This window comes from Pseudorasbora parva, chromosome 10 (genome assembly GCF_024679245.1).
Source record: "Pseudorasbora parva isolate DD20220531a chromosome 10, ASM2467924v1, whole genome shotgun sequence".
NCBI lineage: Eukaryota > Metazoa > Chordata > Actinopteri > Cypriniformes > Gobionidae > Pseudorasbora > Pseudorasbora parva.
The window spans coordinates 20358350-20378565 of record NC_090181.1 but is presented as its reverse complement, the minus strand read 5'-3'; the positions used below and the strand labels follow the sequence as shown (position 1 = coordinate 20378565).

The window sequence follows — 20216 nt, the reverse complement described above, 5'->3', positions numbered from 1 at the left end:
AAAGGTTCCAGTTTGGTCAAATCACTCCATTAAACATTCTTACAGAACTCCAAGGTCTATCTAAATGAATTTTAGCACGTTCAAAACAGCTTTTTATGTTATTTTCGGTCAAATTCGGCAAGATGTCCCAACATGAAGGCCATGTATTTCTTCTTCTTATACTCTGCTTTGAAATGTTCTTTCCTTCTTTCATCAGGTCATGTTGCAAGTCTTTAGCAAATTAAGGGTGTTTCTAAGTTGCAACCATTTTATTCCCCTTAATCTTTAAAGTTTTTCTTCAACACCCTCAAAGGTTTTCTGGTACAAAAATGTTAAACGTATAAATAAGACTGCCAGCGGAGTCTCTAGGAACTTTTAGTGTTTTGGAAATCATAGCCAGACTTTCTAATGTAGTCCATCTTGCTCTCTATTGTTTTTTGTGCAAGCTCTTTTGACTTGGTCATATTTGCTGACACACGTGCTAAATGTATGTGTACAAACACTAATTCAGTTTTGTTATAGTTTCCAAAGGCTTGACTGTTTTTTCTCTTCCTTTTTTTTCTATACCACACAAATAAGTGGATTAAACATCAGCGTCGAATAATTATGACATAGCTGCATTACAAAAAAATATCCCAAAACTCAAAAGCAGTACATTATGCCAACCCGATCACACATAAATGCGTATAAATAGTACGAGTGTGCAATGTCGTGGAATGTATACGCCAAAACTCATTTTGGCGTGCATATGATACGCTGTTTTTCGCGTGCATATGATACGCACTTTATGGCGTATATATGACACGCGCTTGGGTAGGTTTAGGGTGGTGGGGTGGGGGGTTCGTATGTATAATACGCCATAAAATGCGTATCATATGCATGCGAAAAACAGCGTGCCATAGACACGCCAAAATGAGTTTTGGCGTATACATTCCACGAGGTTTTTGAAATAAGTTTCTTCTGCTCATCAAGCCTGCATTTATTTGATCAAAAATACAGATTTTTTTTTATATTGTGATATATTATTACAATTTAAAATAATTGGTTTTCAATTTCAGTGTCACATGATCCTTCAGAAATCATACTAATATAATTCATTTTCAAAGTTGGAAACAGTTCTGCTGCTTAATATTTTTTCATAACCTGTGATACTTTTTTTATATAATACTTTGATGAATAAAAAGTAAACAAAAAAGAAGCAAATGTTTTAAAAATAGAAATCTTTTGTACCAACAATATACACTACTGGTCAGTAATTTGGGGTCAGTCGTTTATTTTATTTATTTATTTATTTTTATTTAAATCAATAATTTTATTCAGCAAGGATGTGTTAAATTGATAAAAATTGATAGTAAAGGAGATTTATATTTTTTAAAAATATGTTTTTATTTTGAATAAATGCAGTTCTTTTGAACATTTTATTCATCAAATATATTAGGCAGCAGAACTGTTTCCAACACTCATAATAAATCAGAATATTAGAATGATTTCTGAAGGATCATGTGATAGACTGGATGTCACGTGACACTGAAGACTGGAGTAACGATCCTGAGAATTCAGCTTTGTGTCTCAAAAATAAATTATAATTTAAAGTATAATAAATTGAAAACCAAATATTTAAAATTGTAATAATATATCAAAATATTTTTTAAAAAATCTGTATTTTTGATCAAATAAATGCAGGCTTGATGAGCAGAAGAAACTTTGTTCAAAAACATTACAAATACTAATGTGTCCAAACTTTTGGCCTGTACTGTATATCGACATTATTGTGTTGAATTTGCAACTAAACTGCTAAAGATGCCTTTTTTTATCTTTATCTTTTTATATATATAAATTTAATGTTCAAAATAAAGATTTCTTATTCTAAGAAAACACTAAGAATCAAATGGAAACATTTAAACTTCTGCTTACAATAGGTTAAGTATGTATCATATGTCATTTTAGTATTGATTGAATATTAATCAGTCATTCATGTTTATTTTGTCATAAACATCAGGAAATTATGACATAAAACTCCAAATATGCTATGAAGACAAAACATGAGAATATGAGAGGTAAAACTGATTGAGCACCTTAAAAATAAAATCTCCCAAGAACATAACACTAATGTTCCACAGCAAATCTCATCCAGTCTCAGCCTGCAGGAAGAACACTGTAAAAAAAAACGCTTCATGTTTAAAAAGACGTTTGTCCAAGTTGTACAAACATTAAGGGTTCAGGTGCATGTTTCACCAAATGTGAAAGCAGTTAACTTCCAAATTATGCATGCTGTGTTGCGACTCACACATTTGCACATTAATTACTTGCACTTCCTTGTCACAGCATCATATTCATAGTTCCTCAAATTAAACGTGGCAACATCTCAAAAGTCTTTTTCTACTTCTTAGCTGCATGATTTGTGTAGTGTTTTTGGGCTTCAATGATCTCTGAAACGACAGAGGGGTCGTCCAGCGTGGAGACGTCCCCCAGGCTGTCAGTGTCTTGCATGGCCACCTTTCGCAAGATTCTCCTCATGATTTTTCCAGAGCGTGTTTTAGGAAGACGCTTCACGACCTTGAAGAAGAGAGCAGAGATGCTTTCACAGCTGACAAAAATAAATCTTCAAATCATCTGTGCAAACAGTTAGACAACATATTTTGATTGATTCTGTGATCATGCTACTGATATAAATGTTCTTGAATATATAAGTATAGATCAACAATTAACACTGTACAATAAGTTTCAATGAAAAAATTTCACTTTATTTTACCAGGAAATGATCAGGAATGGCATATTTAGCTATTTTAGTAGCCACTAAGCGTCTCAGCTCTTCCACAACAGCCTGCTGGTTCTCTGTAGCAGATTCTTTTAAAACTACAAATGCAAATGGGACTGGTGAAAGAGAAAGAGAGGAAGAGAAAGTGAGAGAAATGTAAACAGGCATCTGATTATATTTACTTTAAACACTGAATATTTTGTGGTAGCTAATTAGCTCTCTGTTATTTTTGTTCTTCTCTTAATTGTCCAAGGCTGTTGTAAAGTACACATTGAATTGGGTCAAAAGGTCTCTGCTTCCTGGTGGAGGTGTTCCAGATGGCTAATGAATGAGAAAAGATGAGATTGTCGAGGCCTTACCTTCTCCTTTGATCTCATGAGGAATTCCGATCACTGCAGTCTCAGGAACATCTGGATGTGCATCCTGATGCCAGACAAACACATAGTTATCCAATATATATATATATATATATATATATATATATATATATATATATATATATATATATATATATATATATATATATATATATATATATATATATATATATATATATATATATATATATATACAGATGATGTATGATTATGATAGTGGAACTTTGGGTCTCACCAGTGCATCTTCTATCTCAGCGGTTCCCAGCCGATGCCCACTGACATTGATGACATCATCCATCCGTCCTGTGATCTGGTAGTAACCGTCTTTGGTGCGGTACGCCCCATCACCCGTAAAATACTGACCTACGGCATGGTATCAATTACAATTATCTGTCAACTTTAAATTGTAAACTTTTTATGAAGTAAAGCTTTAAAGGGAGTTATTGTGAGTGCAATCCACAACAACAGAAAGCACATTTGGAAATCCACTAAACAATATTTTTTTTAAATATTGAAATAACTGCAAATTATTTTGACATTCTCCCAGCCAGGACTTGCACAAATTCCTCTCATACCCTCACTTTAAGGCAAAGACAGAAAGAACATAATCCATCAACTATCCAAACTTTTCTTTTTGATAACTTTTATAATAAGAAAGAGCTTCAAGAGCCCCAGGGGTCTTGCTTACCTTGGAACGGTTTAAAATATGCCTCCACGAACCTCTGGTGGTCTCCATATATGGTTCTGGCCATTCCAGGCCACGGCTGGCTGATGCACAGAGCGCCATTGACATCATTTCCTGATATTATCTGTCCCTGTTTAAGAACCGAAAGGTTGGTGATTATTCCACATGACCAAAAACACGTGCATTGAGAGGTCCCGTCTCTCAGTTGATCTTCATGGCAGGGGGTGAAAATCTCTGTGAATAGCCCCAGAGTGTAACAAAAGAGGGCCTCAGAGGAGATTGGATCTGCTCCGGCACGCATTACTCTTTTTTTCCAGCTGCAGAAGAGAATTTGACATCCATCAAGGTCTGTAATACAAAGCTTTCCTTAAAGAAAGGAGAAGCTGAGTGCAATGGATCCAGGCAGAACCAGGCAGAGCAAAAGACAAATATGACCCTTGTTTAAGTCTGAATATGACAGTCTGCTAACAATTATCTAGAACAAACTACTATAGAATTCAGCTTGCCAGGAAGTAAAGAGCTAATAAGAAGATTATTTTACTTTATATCTCATAATAATGACTTTTTATTTGACAATCACATTTTTCCTTCAGATTGTGAATATATCTTACTATTAGGGCTTTTTATCAAGACTTTATTTCACAATTGTAACTTTTTCAGATTATGACTCATTCGTGAGCTGTTCTGCTGAAGCGCGTGCACACTAAAACCCTGTCAAACAGCACCTGATGACTGAACGTAATCTTTTGCGTCTAATTTCTAATACTGTCAAATACACACAAGGTTTCCATTTCACAGTTACTTATGTCTAAAGCGAAAGTAATCAGTCGAGAAAAAAATCGGATGTGTGTCTGTATGTAGGTCTTAAAGTGACCTTGTCCTTAAAGGGTTAGTTCACTCAAAAATGAAAATTCTGCCATTATTTACTCACTTTCATGTTGTTCCAACCCTGTATTCATTTCTTTCTTGTGCTGAACACAAAAGAAGATATTTTGAAGAATGTGGTTAAACAAACATTTGGTCCCCATTGACTTATTATTATATTGACACACATATATATATATATATATATAATGGTCCCCAATCCCATTAACTACAACTTAGTAAGTAAATTATGACAGAATATTTATTTTTGGGTGAACTATCCCTTTAATGTTAATAAATGTATTATTATTTTGTTACAGGTCCATCTGATCAGTTGATTTTATATAATTATTTAAATATTGAGTTTAATATTGTCCATTTTTTACCAAAAGCAATTAAAATGGACATATACTTGTTTACAATAAATGCATAGTATGCCGGTTTATTTAGCTACTTTTTAAGGGCATTGGTGTGATATAGATTTATTGTGTGCGAATTATCAAGCATTGATCAAGCATCATATTGGGTCACTAAAGGGGCCCCCAAATTAAAATTCAGTTTAGGGCCCCATAAAGGCTTGGGTTGGCCCTGACTATCTCACAATTGTGTTTTTTATTTATTTGTCTATTATCTCACAATTGCAACTTTACACTTTATATCTCACAAAGGCACTTCATATATTACTTTTTTAGTTATGAATTACAATTCAAAATGTTTTTACTTTGAGGTAGGCATGCTATTGCGTCGTTGAGGAACTGAACCTACTTTAAAAGCGCCCCGTGCCCCCCCCCCCCCCCCCCCCCCAAAAAAAAAAAAAACAAGTGACAAAGCAGTAAATCAGGACACAAATAAACAAGTATAGATCACCTTCTCGCCAAGCAGTGCCGGCTGGATGCCAAAAAAGGTCTCATAGCCATGGCAGGCCGGATCTCTGCCCCCGGTTCAGCTGGGAGTGGGGCGATACACACACCGCCAGTTTCTGAAAAGAGAGAGAGAGAGAGAGAGAGAGAGAGAGAGAGAGAGAGAGAGAGAGAGAGAGAGAGAGAGAGAGAGAGAGAGAGAGAGAGAGAGCCTGGTGAACTATTTATCTATTTATTTCTGAATAAAGCCATGCATGGTAAATTTGATCAGTTCTGCCAGATTGAAGATCAAGGGTATACACAGATGAGAACAGATGCAGCGATTTAATTTTACCGGTCTGCCACCATGTGTCCACCAGAGGGCATCGTCCATCCCCAACCACATTATGGAACCATTCCCATGCCTCGTGATTAATAGGCTCCCCAACTGCCAACAGATTGCACATTCACATGGTCATTCATAGAAAAAATCATCAGCCAAAACAATGCGCTCTAAGTTGAATATGATATAGTGACTCCTTGCAATTCAAGGAAATCTTAGCTCTGTCTTTTCAAGTGGAACTGACAGGTACTAAAGGGCCAACAAAACCTAGACCAGCTGAGCACACAATCTAGTGTCCTTGATGTTTGGCGCAAAGTCAGATTTTCCATTGTTGAACTCAAAGGCTGTGTGACAAGACTCATTAAAAATAATCTAGAGTAAGCAGGCTAAACTTTAACTGTGGCTGAATGCTCTCCCTGGTGGAAGTGTATCTGTGCTCGAACTGGAGAGCTGATGAGTTTCCCATCCCCATTGTGCCCTTGCAATGCACAACACGTATCCAGGCTACACTTATTCCTCTTCCTAGAGAAGCAATCCACCTGAAGTAACCCTAGGGTTAAGTGGTAACATGTTGCTAAAAAGTGTGTTAAATGATAATGATAAATAACACACTAACTTTCACACTGCTGAAACTAAATGTTAAATCTGTATTTACACAGAGCACAAATTTTCAATGTAATATGATTTTTAAAAAGTCTAATTATTTAATTAAAAATGAATTAGAACAGTTTTAATTTAATTTTAAATGTATAATTAATAAAATTCACACTGAAATTTTTTTTTTTTTTTTTTTTTTAAATACAGATCAATTTTGATTTTGTTCGCTGTGTGGAAAAAACAACAACTAAGGACTGACTATTATCTTATTTCTTATATCTTATTATTTATCAGGACTATTTGATGAATAAAGATCAAAAGAACAGTCTTTATTTGAAATAGATTTTTTGATCAATGTAATGCATTCAAATGGTCAGAATGGTACTGTACTGCAACAAACAAATATAATATATTATAAATCCATATATATATATATATATATATATATATATATATATATATATATATATATATATATATATACATATACATATACATATAATATATATATATATATATATATATATATATATATATATATATATATATATATATATATATATATATACACACACACACACATACAAACATTATATATATATATATATAGTCTTCTGAAGTCTCACCAGATCCAAGTGTCTTCAGGGATGACCTGTCATATTTCTTCACCCAGTTTTCCTCATATTTCAGGAGTAATCTGATGGCAGTAGGAGCTCCATAAAACTGGTTTATTCTTAACCTCTGAACTGTCTCCCAGTAACGACCTAAAACAGCACAAAACAAATTCTAACAGTCAAGACAAAGATAATGTAGTGTCTGATTTACAACCACGCAGAACTTCAACAAAACGCACAAGTTTAACGCACAAGCACATTGCCTAATTGATACCAGCCCCGAAACAGAGGCCTTTGAAAAGCAGGGTTAAGTTGTTTTTTTAGATGAACATAAATGGAAATGTTTCCTGCAGAGGTCCCATTGTAAAGAGCACACTACTTTATGGCCACGCATGAAGACTCATTTCCATTAAAACACACTCATAAAGGCAGATAAGACACATTATACAGGTTAATGTGTCACAAGATTGTATCTGATAACTGAACAAAAGAAATGCCTTCATTCTGAGGGGCTGGGAGGGACAGTTTCACTATCTGACATGATCTGGAGGGGTCACAACCTCACTCAGAATGGATGAGAACAGTAACACGACAGAGGTGTGTCTCCCAAACCCTTCACATCTTTTCTTCACATTCAGTTCTCTTTGCAGTGATGCATTTGTTGCAAAAATTGTACTTAGTGTCTGCAAATGCTTTGGCAATAGAAATGCAATAATAAACCAATTATCATGCATATAAACCACATTAACTTTTAATTGAACCACTTTAATTTATGTGCATTAATATACTGCATGCCATGGCTCATTAGTATATATACTCATATTTCACCTGGATTGGGGTACATGGGTGTACTCTCAAACAGAACAGAAGTGGCTCCATTACAAAGGGGTCCATACACCACATAACTGTGACCCGTAATCCAACCGATGTCAGCAACACAGCCAAACACATCTCCAGGTGTGTAGTCAAACACATACTGCAACCACAGACAGGTATACAGTTATGCAAATGAACAAAAATTACACCATCTAAAGCTATTCAGAAAATTAACTGCTGAATGTATATTCATTGTGAATGTTATTGTAAATGTGGTAGGTAAATGTAATATAACACATTTGCTGCAGGTTATATACACACAAACTACAATGTAGGGAAAGGAAATAATTGTTAGGTTATAATTTATTTTTATACTACAACATATTCAATTTGGTTGAAGACACCGTAGGTTTAATAAATAAAAAAAAACAGCTTTTGGTAAATTTACCATGTTACCACCATCATTTTTCTGTTCAGATACAACAATGAGCCAAAACGTTATGACCTAATGGCCTAATATGCTGTTGGTCCTCCATGTGCTGCCAAATGAGTGCAGACCAGCTGAGGCATGGACTCAATTAGCTTGAGATCCAGGGGAACACCTTGAACTCTTCATCCTTAAACCTATCCTGAATAATGCGTGCAGTGTGGCAGAGTGCACCATTGTAATAATGAATAGTGGTGTATACGGTCTGCAATAATGTTTAGATAGGCGGCACTAATCTTTAATGTACACAGACCTTAGTAATAAGGTCTCGAATCTACACAGACCTTAGTATAATCAATAATATTGGCTTCTTCACCTGTAACTAGCCATAATGTTTTGGCCCATCATATAGGTGTAATATATATATAAACAAACCTAAACTGATGAGCCAAAACATTATGGCCAGTTACAGGGGAAGGCAACGATCATGTACGTATATATATATATATATATATATATATATATATATATATATATATATATATATATATATATATATATATATATACGTATATTCATGTATATGTTGCACTTTAAAAAGAACCTCCATTTTAAACTTTGTTCAGTGTTGTGATCTTCAGCCAGCGTGACAGAATCAGTGCGATCAGAGAAGCTCAGAGACATGCCTGATGTGTGAGGGAAGCGTAGAGCAGGTAACCAGCCTGTGTGTGCACAATCCCCTTGGGTTTACCCGTACTGCCTGACGTATACAGCATGAACAGCATCTCCTCACTGTCCATGGGCTCTGGGGCACACACTGAAGACTGTCCCGCCATCACCTTACACAGACAGAACACAGAACACATTTTATATTTCATTTTAGACCATAAAAAAATAAAAAATAAAATAAAATAAAAACATATAAAAAATAAAAGTAAAAGTCTTAGACTTTTCCACCAATATATGTTTTGTATTTGATTATAAAATAGTGCAGTTAAAAAAAAAACTATATATATATATATATATATATATATATATATATATATATATATATATATATAGAAGCGATACACAGGAGTTCAACTAAATTTAAAATAAAATCATTAATCCTGTAATTATAAGCTCAAAAGGGGGAGAATGCGGTGTGAAGTTCTTCATCATCGAGGGGTGCGGAGACAATAGGACACTTTGATATGAAAGTTACACACAGCATGAAGAACAACTTTCCTTGCCTTCACATGCAGCTGTGACTGTACTGCAGCACGTCAGGAAGGGTCTCTGGTGATTAATAATCACTCCAATGCAACTAAGATTTTAACAAATCACCTGGATATCTAATATGCATGTTTCATGCAGGCATAAAAGTGTTAACTTTCAGTTATGTAATTTGTTGCCTTTTATCTGTTGTATAATAAATAATAATCTTTGTATAGTCTAAATTTATTTTGCCACCATTAATGTTAAAGGCTAATGCGTTTCCAAATAATAAAATTAAATGAGATATTTACCCTGCAACTAAAACAATAATCTTAAAGCATAACTCTAAAGCCCATTTTAACTGCATGTGGAGAGTTTACAGAGAACTAGATTGGCCTATCATGTGTAATTCAGTATTCCCGTGAACTGTCCTTAAAAAATATTGCCAAACTGGCAGAGCATGTGCCCACTATGTGAACAATTCTAGACAAGGGAAATGTGTGTCCTTGTACAGAGTGGCTGAACATCACTATAGAGACACAAATATCCTAGCAAGACAAAACAAGACATGCCCTAACTACTCAAATTAAGTGAAAAAATAACTATAGTCCTAGTCTTCTGCCCTAATTAGGTACAAATTATGGACACATTTCTTCCCCACACCATTAGAAAGCTTTGAAAAGCTCTGTACCTTCTAGATGAAACCTGACTGACTGTAAAACTAGCCGAGAGTGACCTATACACCGCAGAGATATAAAATAATTAGAAACATTCATGCATGATTTGATGTTTTGTCAAATGTAATGTTCAAAATCCTGCTGAAGCTAAACAAACGATCCCTTGTCGCAGTCAGGTTACTTCTATTTTTCATGGCTGAACCAATTATCTTTCAAAGGCATGTTTTGGGCCCTATCATATACCCAGAGCAATACGAAGCGAGTGGTTTTTTTTTGCTAGTTTCGGCCCTGCCCAGTTATAATTTTCATATCCAGCGCCACGTTGACATGTAAATAGAGAATCCGCCATGGTGCAAGTGCAACTGGCTTTTAAAGGGAATGGGAGATGAGACTCTGATTGGTTTATTGCATGTTATGCCAAAAAACACACCCGTGACTCATTAAGAGACTAGTACAACCTTTTTGGACCATGCGCGGTATACCGGTACTGGAAAAATACCGGTATATATTTTGTTTCAAATGGTACGATATCATGATTTTGCACATTTCGGTATATGCTGCTTTTCCTAAGTTCACCGCTAGATGGCAGCGCGCTACCCAAACTGACCCGAAACAACCGGCAAATGTGACAACAACATAGATGAACAAAATGGATAAAGCAGTTGAATCTCACTCAACATGCCCAAAACGAATTAATAAAGAGAGGAGTAGAAGTGGAATTTGTAATTACTTTGCTTATAAAACTGATGAAGAACCATCAAACCTAGCCAAGAAGCATCTGTCACTATCCTGACTTTAAGACTTCTGAAGAGATCGACAGGTCAGTGGATCATTCAAACCATCTCATTTAGACATTTATTTTCTTTTTACACTGATCAACGCACACACAGCCTAACATAAGATCGAATATCACAAAATCTCAATTTTTCGTTTCAACCAATGACATTTAGATCTTATAATATTTGCATGCGGAACGTTACTATTGCACTGTTTACATTCGCGTTAGACTGTGTTTAGACAGTACCGACTGTGTTTATGTGAATACTCACTAAAGATGGACATTTTTACATAATTCTGTGTATTTGACTGTTTAAGGAAATTTAATTTGTAATGTGCGAGCTCTACGTTACAGGAGTGTGTGTGTCGTTATGAGCTCATGTCTCCTGCAACTGTTATTACGAAATGCTATAAAATCGCTTGCATGTTCAATTGATTTCCGTTGTCCATCCCGAAACGAACGTGAAATGTTGAATCGGATTATGCAGATTGCTTTAGTGTAGTGCGATGTCTTTTGAACCCAGAACAATTTGCTAATTTTGAGAGATTTTTGCTGCAATTATTTCTCACAAGAAAATTTTCAAATGACTGATGTGATAAGCTTTGCTAATTAATTTACTAATAAACATTTGTGGTGATTTTCAACGTTATAAACTCAAAACTTGCATAATTGTACTCATTCTTGTGCAATATAACGCTACCCGCGCTAATATTAGACTGTGTGGTATCGATTTATTATCGGTACTTCGGTATTTTGTGGTACCGTACCGAAGCCAAAATTGAGCCATCCCTACCATGCGCCGACCGTTGTTTCCGACCGTTAAAGTAGCAAAAGTGGTTTTGGAAACGACATGCACTTCAGACCGTTAAAATAGAGCCCTTTGCCTGGCACATTTGTAAAAACAGCAGACATGGCTCAAATCAAGTAAAGCTATTTTTTTCTTTTCTGATCGAGCCAAGAGTTATTTTACTTGATTAGCCAACTTTTTTAAATTGATACTTTTATATTAATCTTTTTAAATTTCTAGTTTTAAGTATGTGATTTGTTAATATTTATAAATAATTAAAAGTGGGGTAAGTGCTATCTAGTAACTGTTGTTGGTATTTCAAATCACCAAAACAAACACGCCCCTACCCCCAAAAGGGTCTTGCCCCTATTTTGATAGCGCAGCCCCCACACATATGTAAACCCAGAGGCATAAACGGCTATGGCAGAATCTCTGTGTATCTAATCCAGGTCGAATATTCAATGAAAAAGTCATCCCTTCTATCACAAAAACACAAACCGTTCTTGTGAACAACTCGATAGTACACGAGCAAGACAGTCCAACTAACGACATATTACAATTATGACAAGATTAGAGTTACAGCAATCACAAAAACACACACAAACCGTTCTCATGAACAACTCGATAGAACACGAGCAAGACAGTCCAACTAACAAACATATTACAATTATGACAAGATTAGAGTTACAGCAATCACAAAAACACACACAAACTGCTCATGAACAACTCGATAGTACACAAGCACACAGTCCAGCTAACGACATATTACAATTATGACAAGATTAGAGTCATAGCGATTACAAAATCACAAACTGTTCTCATGAACAACTCTATAGCTCGAGCGGACAGTCCAACTAACGACATATTACAATTATGACAAGATTAGAGATAGCAATCAAACTGTTCCAATGAACAACTCTATAGAACACAAGCACACAATCCAGCTAACGATATATTACAATTATGAGTGAGCTGATGCTTGATGCACACAGTGAGGAGATTTAGGGTGCGTTCACACTTGTAGTTCGGTTCGTTTGGTTAGTTTGGTCCGGACCAAAAAACAAAAACAAACATAATAGTCCTGGTCCGCTTAGCGTTCACACGGGCATTTTTAACAGCGAACCTAAAGTTACCGAACCAAAGGCACGGGGAGACGCTCACAACCTGATTGGTCGGTTTATATGACGTAGGAGCTCGTTTACCGAACATGCAAAACAATGCTGTGTGCGGATTACACGCGCGGGCATTTTATGCGTGTACATATGGCATTATTTTTTACCAGAGAACTCATGAAGAGGTCATGAAATGTTCACAACATTCAAAACAACGCTGTGTGCTGGATTAAACGCGATCATTTTATGCGTGTACATGTGGCATTATTTTTACCCGCTGAGAACTCATGAAGAGCTCATAAAATGTTCAAAACATTCAAAACAGCAGCAGGATTTCCTCCGTTGTGCAGAAAAGAGTCGGGCGTCGCTTATGCAAAAGAGACGGCCGTTCTGTCGTCTGTACCTGCTAATAATGGGCAACACAGGAACTTTGATGAGAAGAGCCAGGTATGCTTTTTGTGTGTTTTTTCTAGCATTTTCGAAACATGCTCGTCAGACCAAATATTGATGAGGCTCTTCCTCGTTGCTCTACGTTTGCCCTCTAACGTTAAAGTTACTCATTTTGGATAACGTACACCGATCTTTCCGCGTCGTCAAATCAGCTGCAATATGCGTGGCATCTTGTGACATTACGTCTGGTTTTTGATCCGTTTACATGTGTTTGGTCCGTGTTGCGTTCATATATCAATCGAACCGCACCAGAGTTCGTTTGGAAGCGGACCGAGACCCATCTTTTTAGCGGTCTCGGTCCGCTTGTTTGGTGCGCACCAGGGTTCGGATGGCAGCGTTCACATATGTTCAAATGAACCGCACTAAACGAGCAATCGCACCAGGGTTCGTTTTAATCGAACCAAACATGACAAGTGTGAACGCACCCTTAGATGCTCCATACGGTGTGGAAATGAACGGGTCTTTATCATCGCTGAAGTGAGCCACAATACGATCACAAAGGACTAACAAGTGAACATGACACACGAGCATAGTCAAGCAGCATATATTAGGCTAGTTCTCAGCTAATGTCCGTCATGTGTGACTCGTGTGTTTTGAATAATGACGTGCACAGAGCGAGAGCGAGCACTCTTCTCACCATCAATAGTAGACATGCCCCTTACCTGCTGATTGGCTACAAGTTTATTCCACTCAGCCCGTGTCCCTTTTTCTAAAACGGTTTTGAAATAAGACTTACCCAACCTTTAATATATGTATTATATTGCAATAATACTTGGAAATTGTATGGTATAGTGATTCAGTCAATGGAATCTTCTTATTGTTGAGCTCTGGCTGAGATGTACAAAAATGCAACCAATTAAGAAGATAATGACTAAATGTTTCTAGTTTGGCTTTCTAATGTCTGTGCACTGCAGGAGGTCATTGTTGTGTGATTTACCTCATCTAATGGAATGTCTAGTTTGCCCATTGGCATGCTCCTGTTAGTTCTCTTGGCCACAAACACATGCCGGACGGATGGACAGCTCTTCACTGCTTTGTCCACCGTGGACTTCAGATCGAAGAGACGGCCACCCCTAACGCCTTGGTTGCATGTGATGACAAACTTGCACTGGGCTGTGTGTATTGGAGAGAAAGATAAAATGAAACAGACACAGAAACAGGCCCAATTATGACAGTGTACAATTGCTGATAAGTGTACCGAGCTGATGTGCTTGCTACAACAAACTGGGAGCTAAATTAAGATATGATGGCACGCATGTGTAATTATACTTAATTTTAGCATATTTACTTAATTTTAGCAATTGATAAGTTTGCAAGATTTTAAGAAACCTGTCTCAACTGCAGCGCTGTCATTGGGTTTTATTTGCTCATACTTCCTCCAATAAGATCAGAAAAAACATCTGCTCAGTGTCTGTTTTCATAAATAAGATAAAGACAGGCTGGTCTGACAATAAACGCCCTCTGAAACTTATCTCTGTCCAGACCATCACATATACATATGTATCCCAGGATGCTCTACACAGGGTTTAAAATTCTCTAATGCAGCATGTATAACACATTCAAAACATGGAAACACACCTGACTTTTCAGTCACCCTCAGTATTCCCTGATCTTTAAAGTCCTCTCCTAGGTATTCAATTCTAGTAAAAGCCCTGCATGGCTTTTACTAGAATTGAATACCTAGGAGAGGACTTTAAAGATTAAAACATGTTATGTTCAACTAAAATTTAATATGTTTATTTTTTAAACATGCTATTGGTCTTATTGTGCACAATTCATCAGTGCATGTAAGGGGGAAAAAAAGGATTCATAATATTTCACCAAAATATAATAACTTGCTCTATCTCTGAAGTAACTTGACTGACGTCGCTGACCAAGGCTACATTAATTTGATCAGTCAACATTTTTTTTTACAATTTTGTGCAATAATTATGACTATTATTATTGCTAAATATTACTTTTAACAAAATAAGAAATATTACTATTACAATAACCTTTTAATTATTAAAAATTAAAAAGAGTATTTAAGAATAGATTTTTTTTAGATAATTCTTAATTTTTTTTTTTAGAAATTTTAGATAATTGTAGAAAACTTCTTTTTCCAGTGATATTCCACTGACCTTATCTCTTTTTTTTGTAATGTCTCTCAGCCATCTCTCTTTCTACAGTCTTTCTTCAATCTCCCTCTTGCTCACTCTCTCTCCTCCCCATCATGAGTGGACACGCCCCTTACTGCTGATTGGTTACATGTGTTGTGGTACTCCGTCTGATCCACTTTTAACAGTGTTTCTAAAAAATCGCTTACAGCACTTTTTTTTTTGAGCAACTGACCCTTTGCTAAGCCCCAGCGTTACCGACCAATCCCACATAAGCAACGGCGCATCTCTCCAATATATGTGTCAAGAGTTTTAAACACAATTTCAGAAAATATAATCCAAATAGACAAGAACGTGCTTTTCCCAGGTAAATTTTAATAGTGACACAGAGATGATATAAGCAGTATAATTGTCCTCAGTTTGAAATAACATGCAAAATGTTTATTATATAAAATGTAATCCTGCGTTAGTTTAAATAAATACAAATAAATGTTTGCACTGTTGTGTAGCAAAAATTATTTTACAATTGCTGAGATGCATTGTTCTATGACAACCCCCTCACCCTCCACCATCGCATTATTTTACTTACCATCCTGAATTCTGCCCGCCAAAGCCTCTGAGCTGAACCCTGCAAACACCACAGTGTGTACGGCACCGATACGGGCACAGGCCAACATGGCTGCTACTGCCATGGGAGACACAGGCATGTAGATGGCCACCCGCTCTCCCCGCTGGACTCCATGACTTTTCAATGTATTGGCAAGGCGACAAGTCATCTCCAGAAGCTCCCTGAGATTTGAATGTTTTACAGATATAAACATACAGCTAAGTAAAAGGAAATCATGCGGGTGGGAAAGTTTTGAAGTAAATCTCTAATGGTTCAATTTCAAGTGGTTCAAGTGCTGAGCGGAAGCGGACTGAACATAGTAGTCACATCATGGTCATTATGCACATCTGTTATCAAACTGGCATTTAAGGGGTGTATCTTAATGATGTATTTATTTATACTACAAGTACTGGCACGTTTTTGTTGGCCTGGTGAACATATTATTACACCAGACTGCCTCTGAGGAAACGGTTAATCTGGATTCAACGGATCATAAATGAGACACTTGTGCGTCTGAGCACAGAACTCTACAGTACAGCCTGTTCTGTACATACGTCAGCCCTCAAGCATGCCTTGTTCTCATTTATATGGTTGTGAGATCAGAAGCAAAACACTTTCACTTTCATACTACTGCATATCAATGTCTTCTAACTTCCTGTTTACCCACGTAAGCAGGAAAGTGACGCGTACATGCGCTGTGCTAACGGTGTCATCCTTTACACACATGACCGATTGTGCAATCTCACTGCTGCTTCCCAAAACACCCTGAAGTCTTTCCTATCTCACCTAGAAAAAGAGATACTGGGAAAGTAATCTTCACATCTCAGTAATAAAAGATGAGAAATGGTTAATTTTTAAGGTTCAGTGAGCAGACTAGAATAGAGAAAGCTGGCCTGCTGACCATCGTGTTTTGGTAACAGCGAGGACAGTAAATCCTGTAAATATTTAGCTTACTGTTAACAGCAGATCTGAAACACAGCCAGGGACATTCGATCTTTATTTCAGGAACTAGCAAGCGGGGGAACTCACATTCCATCACGGGAACCTCAAAACCTGCCTTTGTTCTTCATAAGAAAGACCCCCCCCCCCCCCCATGCTCTAATACCAAGTTAACCATGTCTATCTCGATACAGCTAGGATTTCTAATCTGTCACAACATTATAGAGAACAGCATTAAAAACAGATACATTTTACTAAGTCTTATTTAATTATTAATGTTTTTAAAATGATGGCAAAGGTAATCTAAAGGAAAAACTAGGGGAATTGAGTCAAATAAGTCATTAGCAAAAATTTAAATTTGTCCTCAATTCCACTGGAAACATTAAAATTAAAATTAAAAAATTATAAAAACCCAAATAGTATACCGGGATAAATTAGCCAGAAGAAAGGATACAGCATGTTGTGCACTTGTGACTAACAGACTAGTCACTTGTCTTAAATATATATAGTATATAAATAGTATAGTATATAAAGCAACAGCAACATAAAAGTATGTTTATAAAATAAAAACATGTTAAAACTGCTTTCAACCCCTGTGGGTAGAGTTTTGTAAATGTAAAACTGTGGGTGGATATGGCCACATGTGCATTTCCCAGGAGCTTTATTAAGTTACCTGTATGTGACCCTTTCCTCTGTGCCAGGCTCATCTTTCTCCCAAATCAAGGCCACTCTATCTGGATCCTTTGCCACGTGTACATCCAAACAATTCACTGTCAATCATTGTAAGAGGCAATTACTATGTTTTACTGTTGACAAGAAAGTTGTCCATGGTGCAATTATAATGCTTGAGAACATGTAATTGCAATCTCAATTAAGAGAATCCAAACTCAAGTTTTTGTTCTGATAAAAAGAAATGTTTATTTTTTCATTGTGAAGTGGACTAAGTGAAGAAACGTTGCAACACTCACCCGAGACATTCAATTTCCCTCCAAGAAACCAATTGATTTTCCCTCTAGAGAGATCACAGTCCGTTACTTGATAGAAAGGTTTGGTCCACTCCAGTCTTTCCGTGGCGATGGATCCCCAGAACGTTTCTGGATCTTTAACTGACAGCTCATATAGATCTGCGTAGGTCTTTCCAGCGAGATGCGAGCTGAGGTCCGGTAGAGCCGCGCTGATGCTGCTGGAATGGGACCTCGTGTGACACCGTGAGGGGAACAACACAACACTTTTGCGCGCACTTTTCTTGTTCCTAAAGACAATATTTGCCCTGGTCAAAGAATTCAGTAAACTTGTGCCCACACGTCCAGCCATTTTCTCGGCCAGTCTATGCTGGAGTGAAGTTTTCTCAAGTTTCCAGAGCCCGTGACTGTTCCTCCGAAGAGAGGGAGGAGGAACTTGTTGACAATGAGCAGATCTGAAGAAAACTCACAACAAACCGCGCGCCCTCTAAATCAGCTTCGATGTGAACCATATCATGAATGAATCACAGTGCTGCGCCTTTTACAATCGATTACAACACTGCAGTTCCCTTTGACTGGGTGGTTTGAATGTTGCGTAATATTGGATTGTACGGTCGTCATGTACTCACACAAAATTGAAACGTGATTTCAGATTAAGCCACATATTTGTATTATCATATAAAATATGTATTTATATTACGTAGTAAAGTCTTATAACTTTTGCTTCTATATGTTTCACTTTTCGGTTTCTAAAACGGTACAGGCAAACAACACTATTTTTTTGCATTTGAACTTGAGCCATTTCAAAGACTTGCTGCCCCCTAGTGAAATATTTACAGAGGGGCAAGAGACAGCTAGATAAATGAATGGACGGATGGACTGATGGATGTTGGCTGGTTTTCCCTTTTCCTACAAATGTGGATGTAGGCTATTTCTTTTTTTCTCTCTCTGCAAATTAGGTTCTAAATCAAGAACCATTCCTGGTCAGAACACGGTTCATGAAACGTGCGATGTCTTCTCACTTTCTGTTCGGCAGCTGCATTGCACCATGGACTTAGTTCCCCACACACCTAAAGTCTGTCCTTTTGAGCCATCTCAGCATAATGCGTGTGTGTGTGTGTGTGAGAGAGAGAGAGAGAGAGAGAGAGAGAGAGAGAGAGAGAGAGAGAGAGAGAGAGAGAGAGAGAGAGAGAGAGAGAGAGAGAGAGAGAGAGAGAGAGAGAGAGTTTTTCACATGTAGAATTATATTAATGTATTACTGTAAACATATGCAGTCAGTGTATTTTGTTTACAATTTGTTCATTCACGGAGACAGAGCGACACGCGTCATACTCTGAAAACCACGCCCACCGAGGGAAAAAACAAACCAAAGTCCTTGTCGGTACACGATCCGTTCCACCTGCACGATCCGTTCTACGCCTGCGCATAATTACGTAGTAGAAAACGTCACGGTTTTTCTACACTATCGGTACAAATGAAACACTTGACGGCAAGGCGGCACAATTTGCGTCATATTTGTGTTACATTTAACAGCATGTCTATTTTGATGCTTTTAAATGTAACACAAAATAAATAGCAAAGGACGTGAGTCGTTACATGAACGTATGATCAACCGTCAAAGACGGTTTGTGCCGTTTTTTAAAATTAATATCTGCTAATAGTTAACCTTTAAATTGAGTAATTTTGTATTAGTATGGATCTATATAGGCTATCTATATAATCTAAATGAGGAAAATAATCCCTTCAATGTTGTTTACAGAAGACAAGGGACATAATACCCTACCGCATCTGGTGATATAGACTAGTTTATGTGAATATTAAACAGCAAAAAAAACTATTTATGCTACGAATCCTGAGTGTCCTCCTGACTCCTGTGTGTGTGGGTATGAATGGCGCTGATCCGCAGTTTACCTCAAACCCATAGGCCTACAAAGAATTGCGCTTGACAGTCGTGTGTTTCCATCTCATACGAGGACATAAACGCATGTCCGTCATCTCCAGAGCCACTCAGTCACTTCATCTGCGTTTCACCGTTTCATTTGAGAAAAACCACCGTCATATCATAAACACGCAGAAACTAAAAGGTATATTCACGGCAACTCGTCAAAATGAAAGTTCGGTTTTACTTGAGAAATATATCACTGTTGTACTGTAGAATTTGTGGGAAATTTAATAGAAACTAAATTAAAATGAAAACAATAATAATATTGTTGTTTTATGAATTAATTAAGTTGCTATAACCTACTCTTTACTGGTAAATATTACAGCAAACAAACATCACAGACAATGGCAGACCAATGCAGCTCTTGCAT

The 20216-nt window shown here is 36.9% G+C and overlaps 1 protein-coding gene across 1 annotated transcript; it reads right to left on the bottom strand.

Annotated features, from left to right (window-relative positions):
* Nucleotides 1-1932: 1932 nt before the first annotated feature.
* acss1 (acyl-CoA synthetase short chain family member 1) lies at nucleotides 1933-18528 on the bottom strand. Its single transcript, XM_067455440.1, is given in 15 exon segments — nucleotides 1933-2535; nucleotides 2732-2853; nucleotides 3097-3160; nucleotides 3350-3477; nucleotides 3803-3929; nucleotides 5531-5565; nucleotides 5568-5642; nucleotides 5858-5950; nucleotides 7069-7206; nucleotides 7885-8032; nucleotides 8986-9138; nucleotides 14238-14413; nucleotides 15986-16185; nucleotides 17616-17712; nucleotides 17911-18528. Coding segments are annotated over 15 exon segments (2079 nt in total). The 5' UTR covers nucleotides 18257-18528; the 3' UTR covers nucleotides 1933-2358.
* Nucleotides 18529-20216: the final 1688 nt, after the last annotated feature.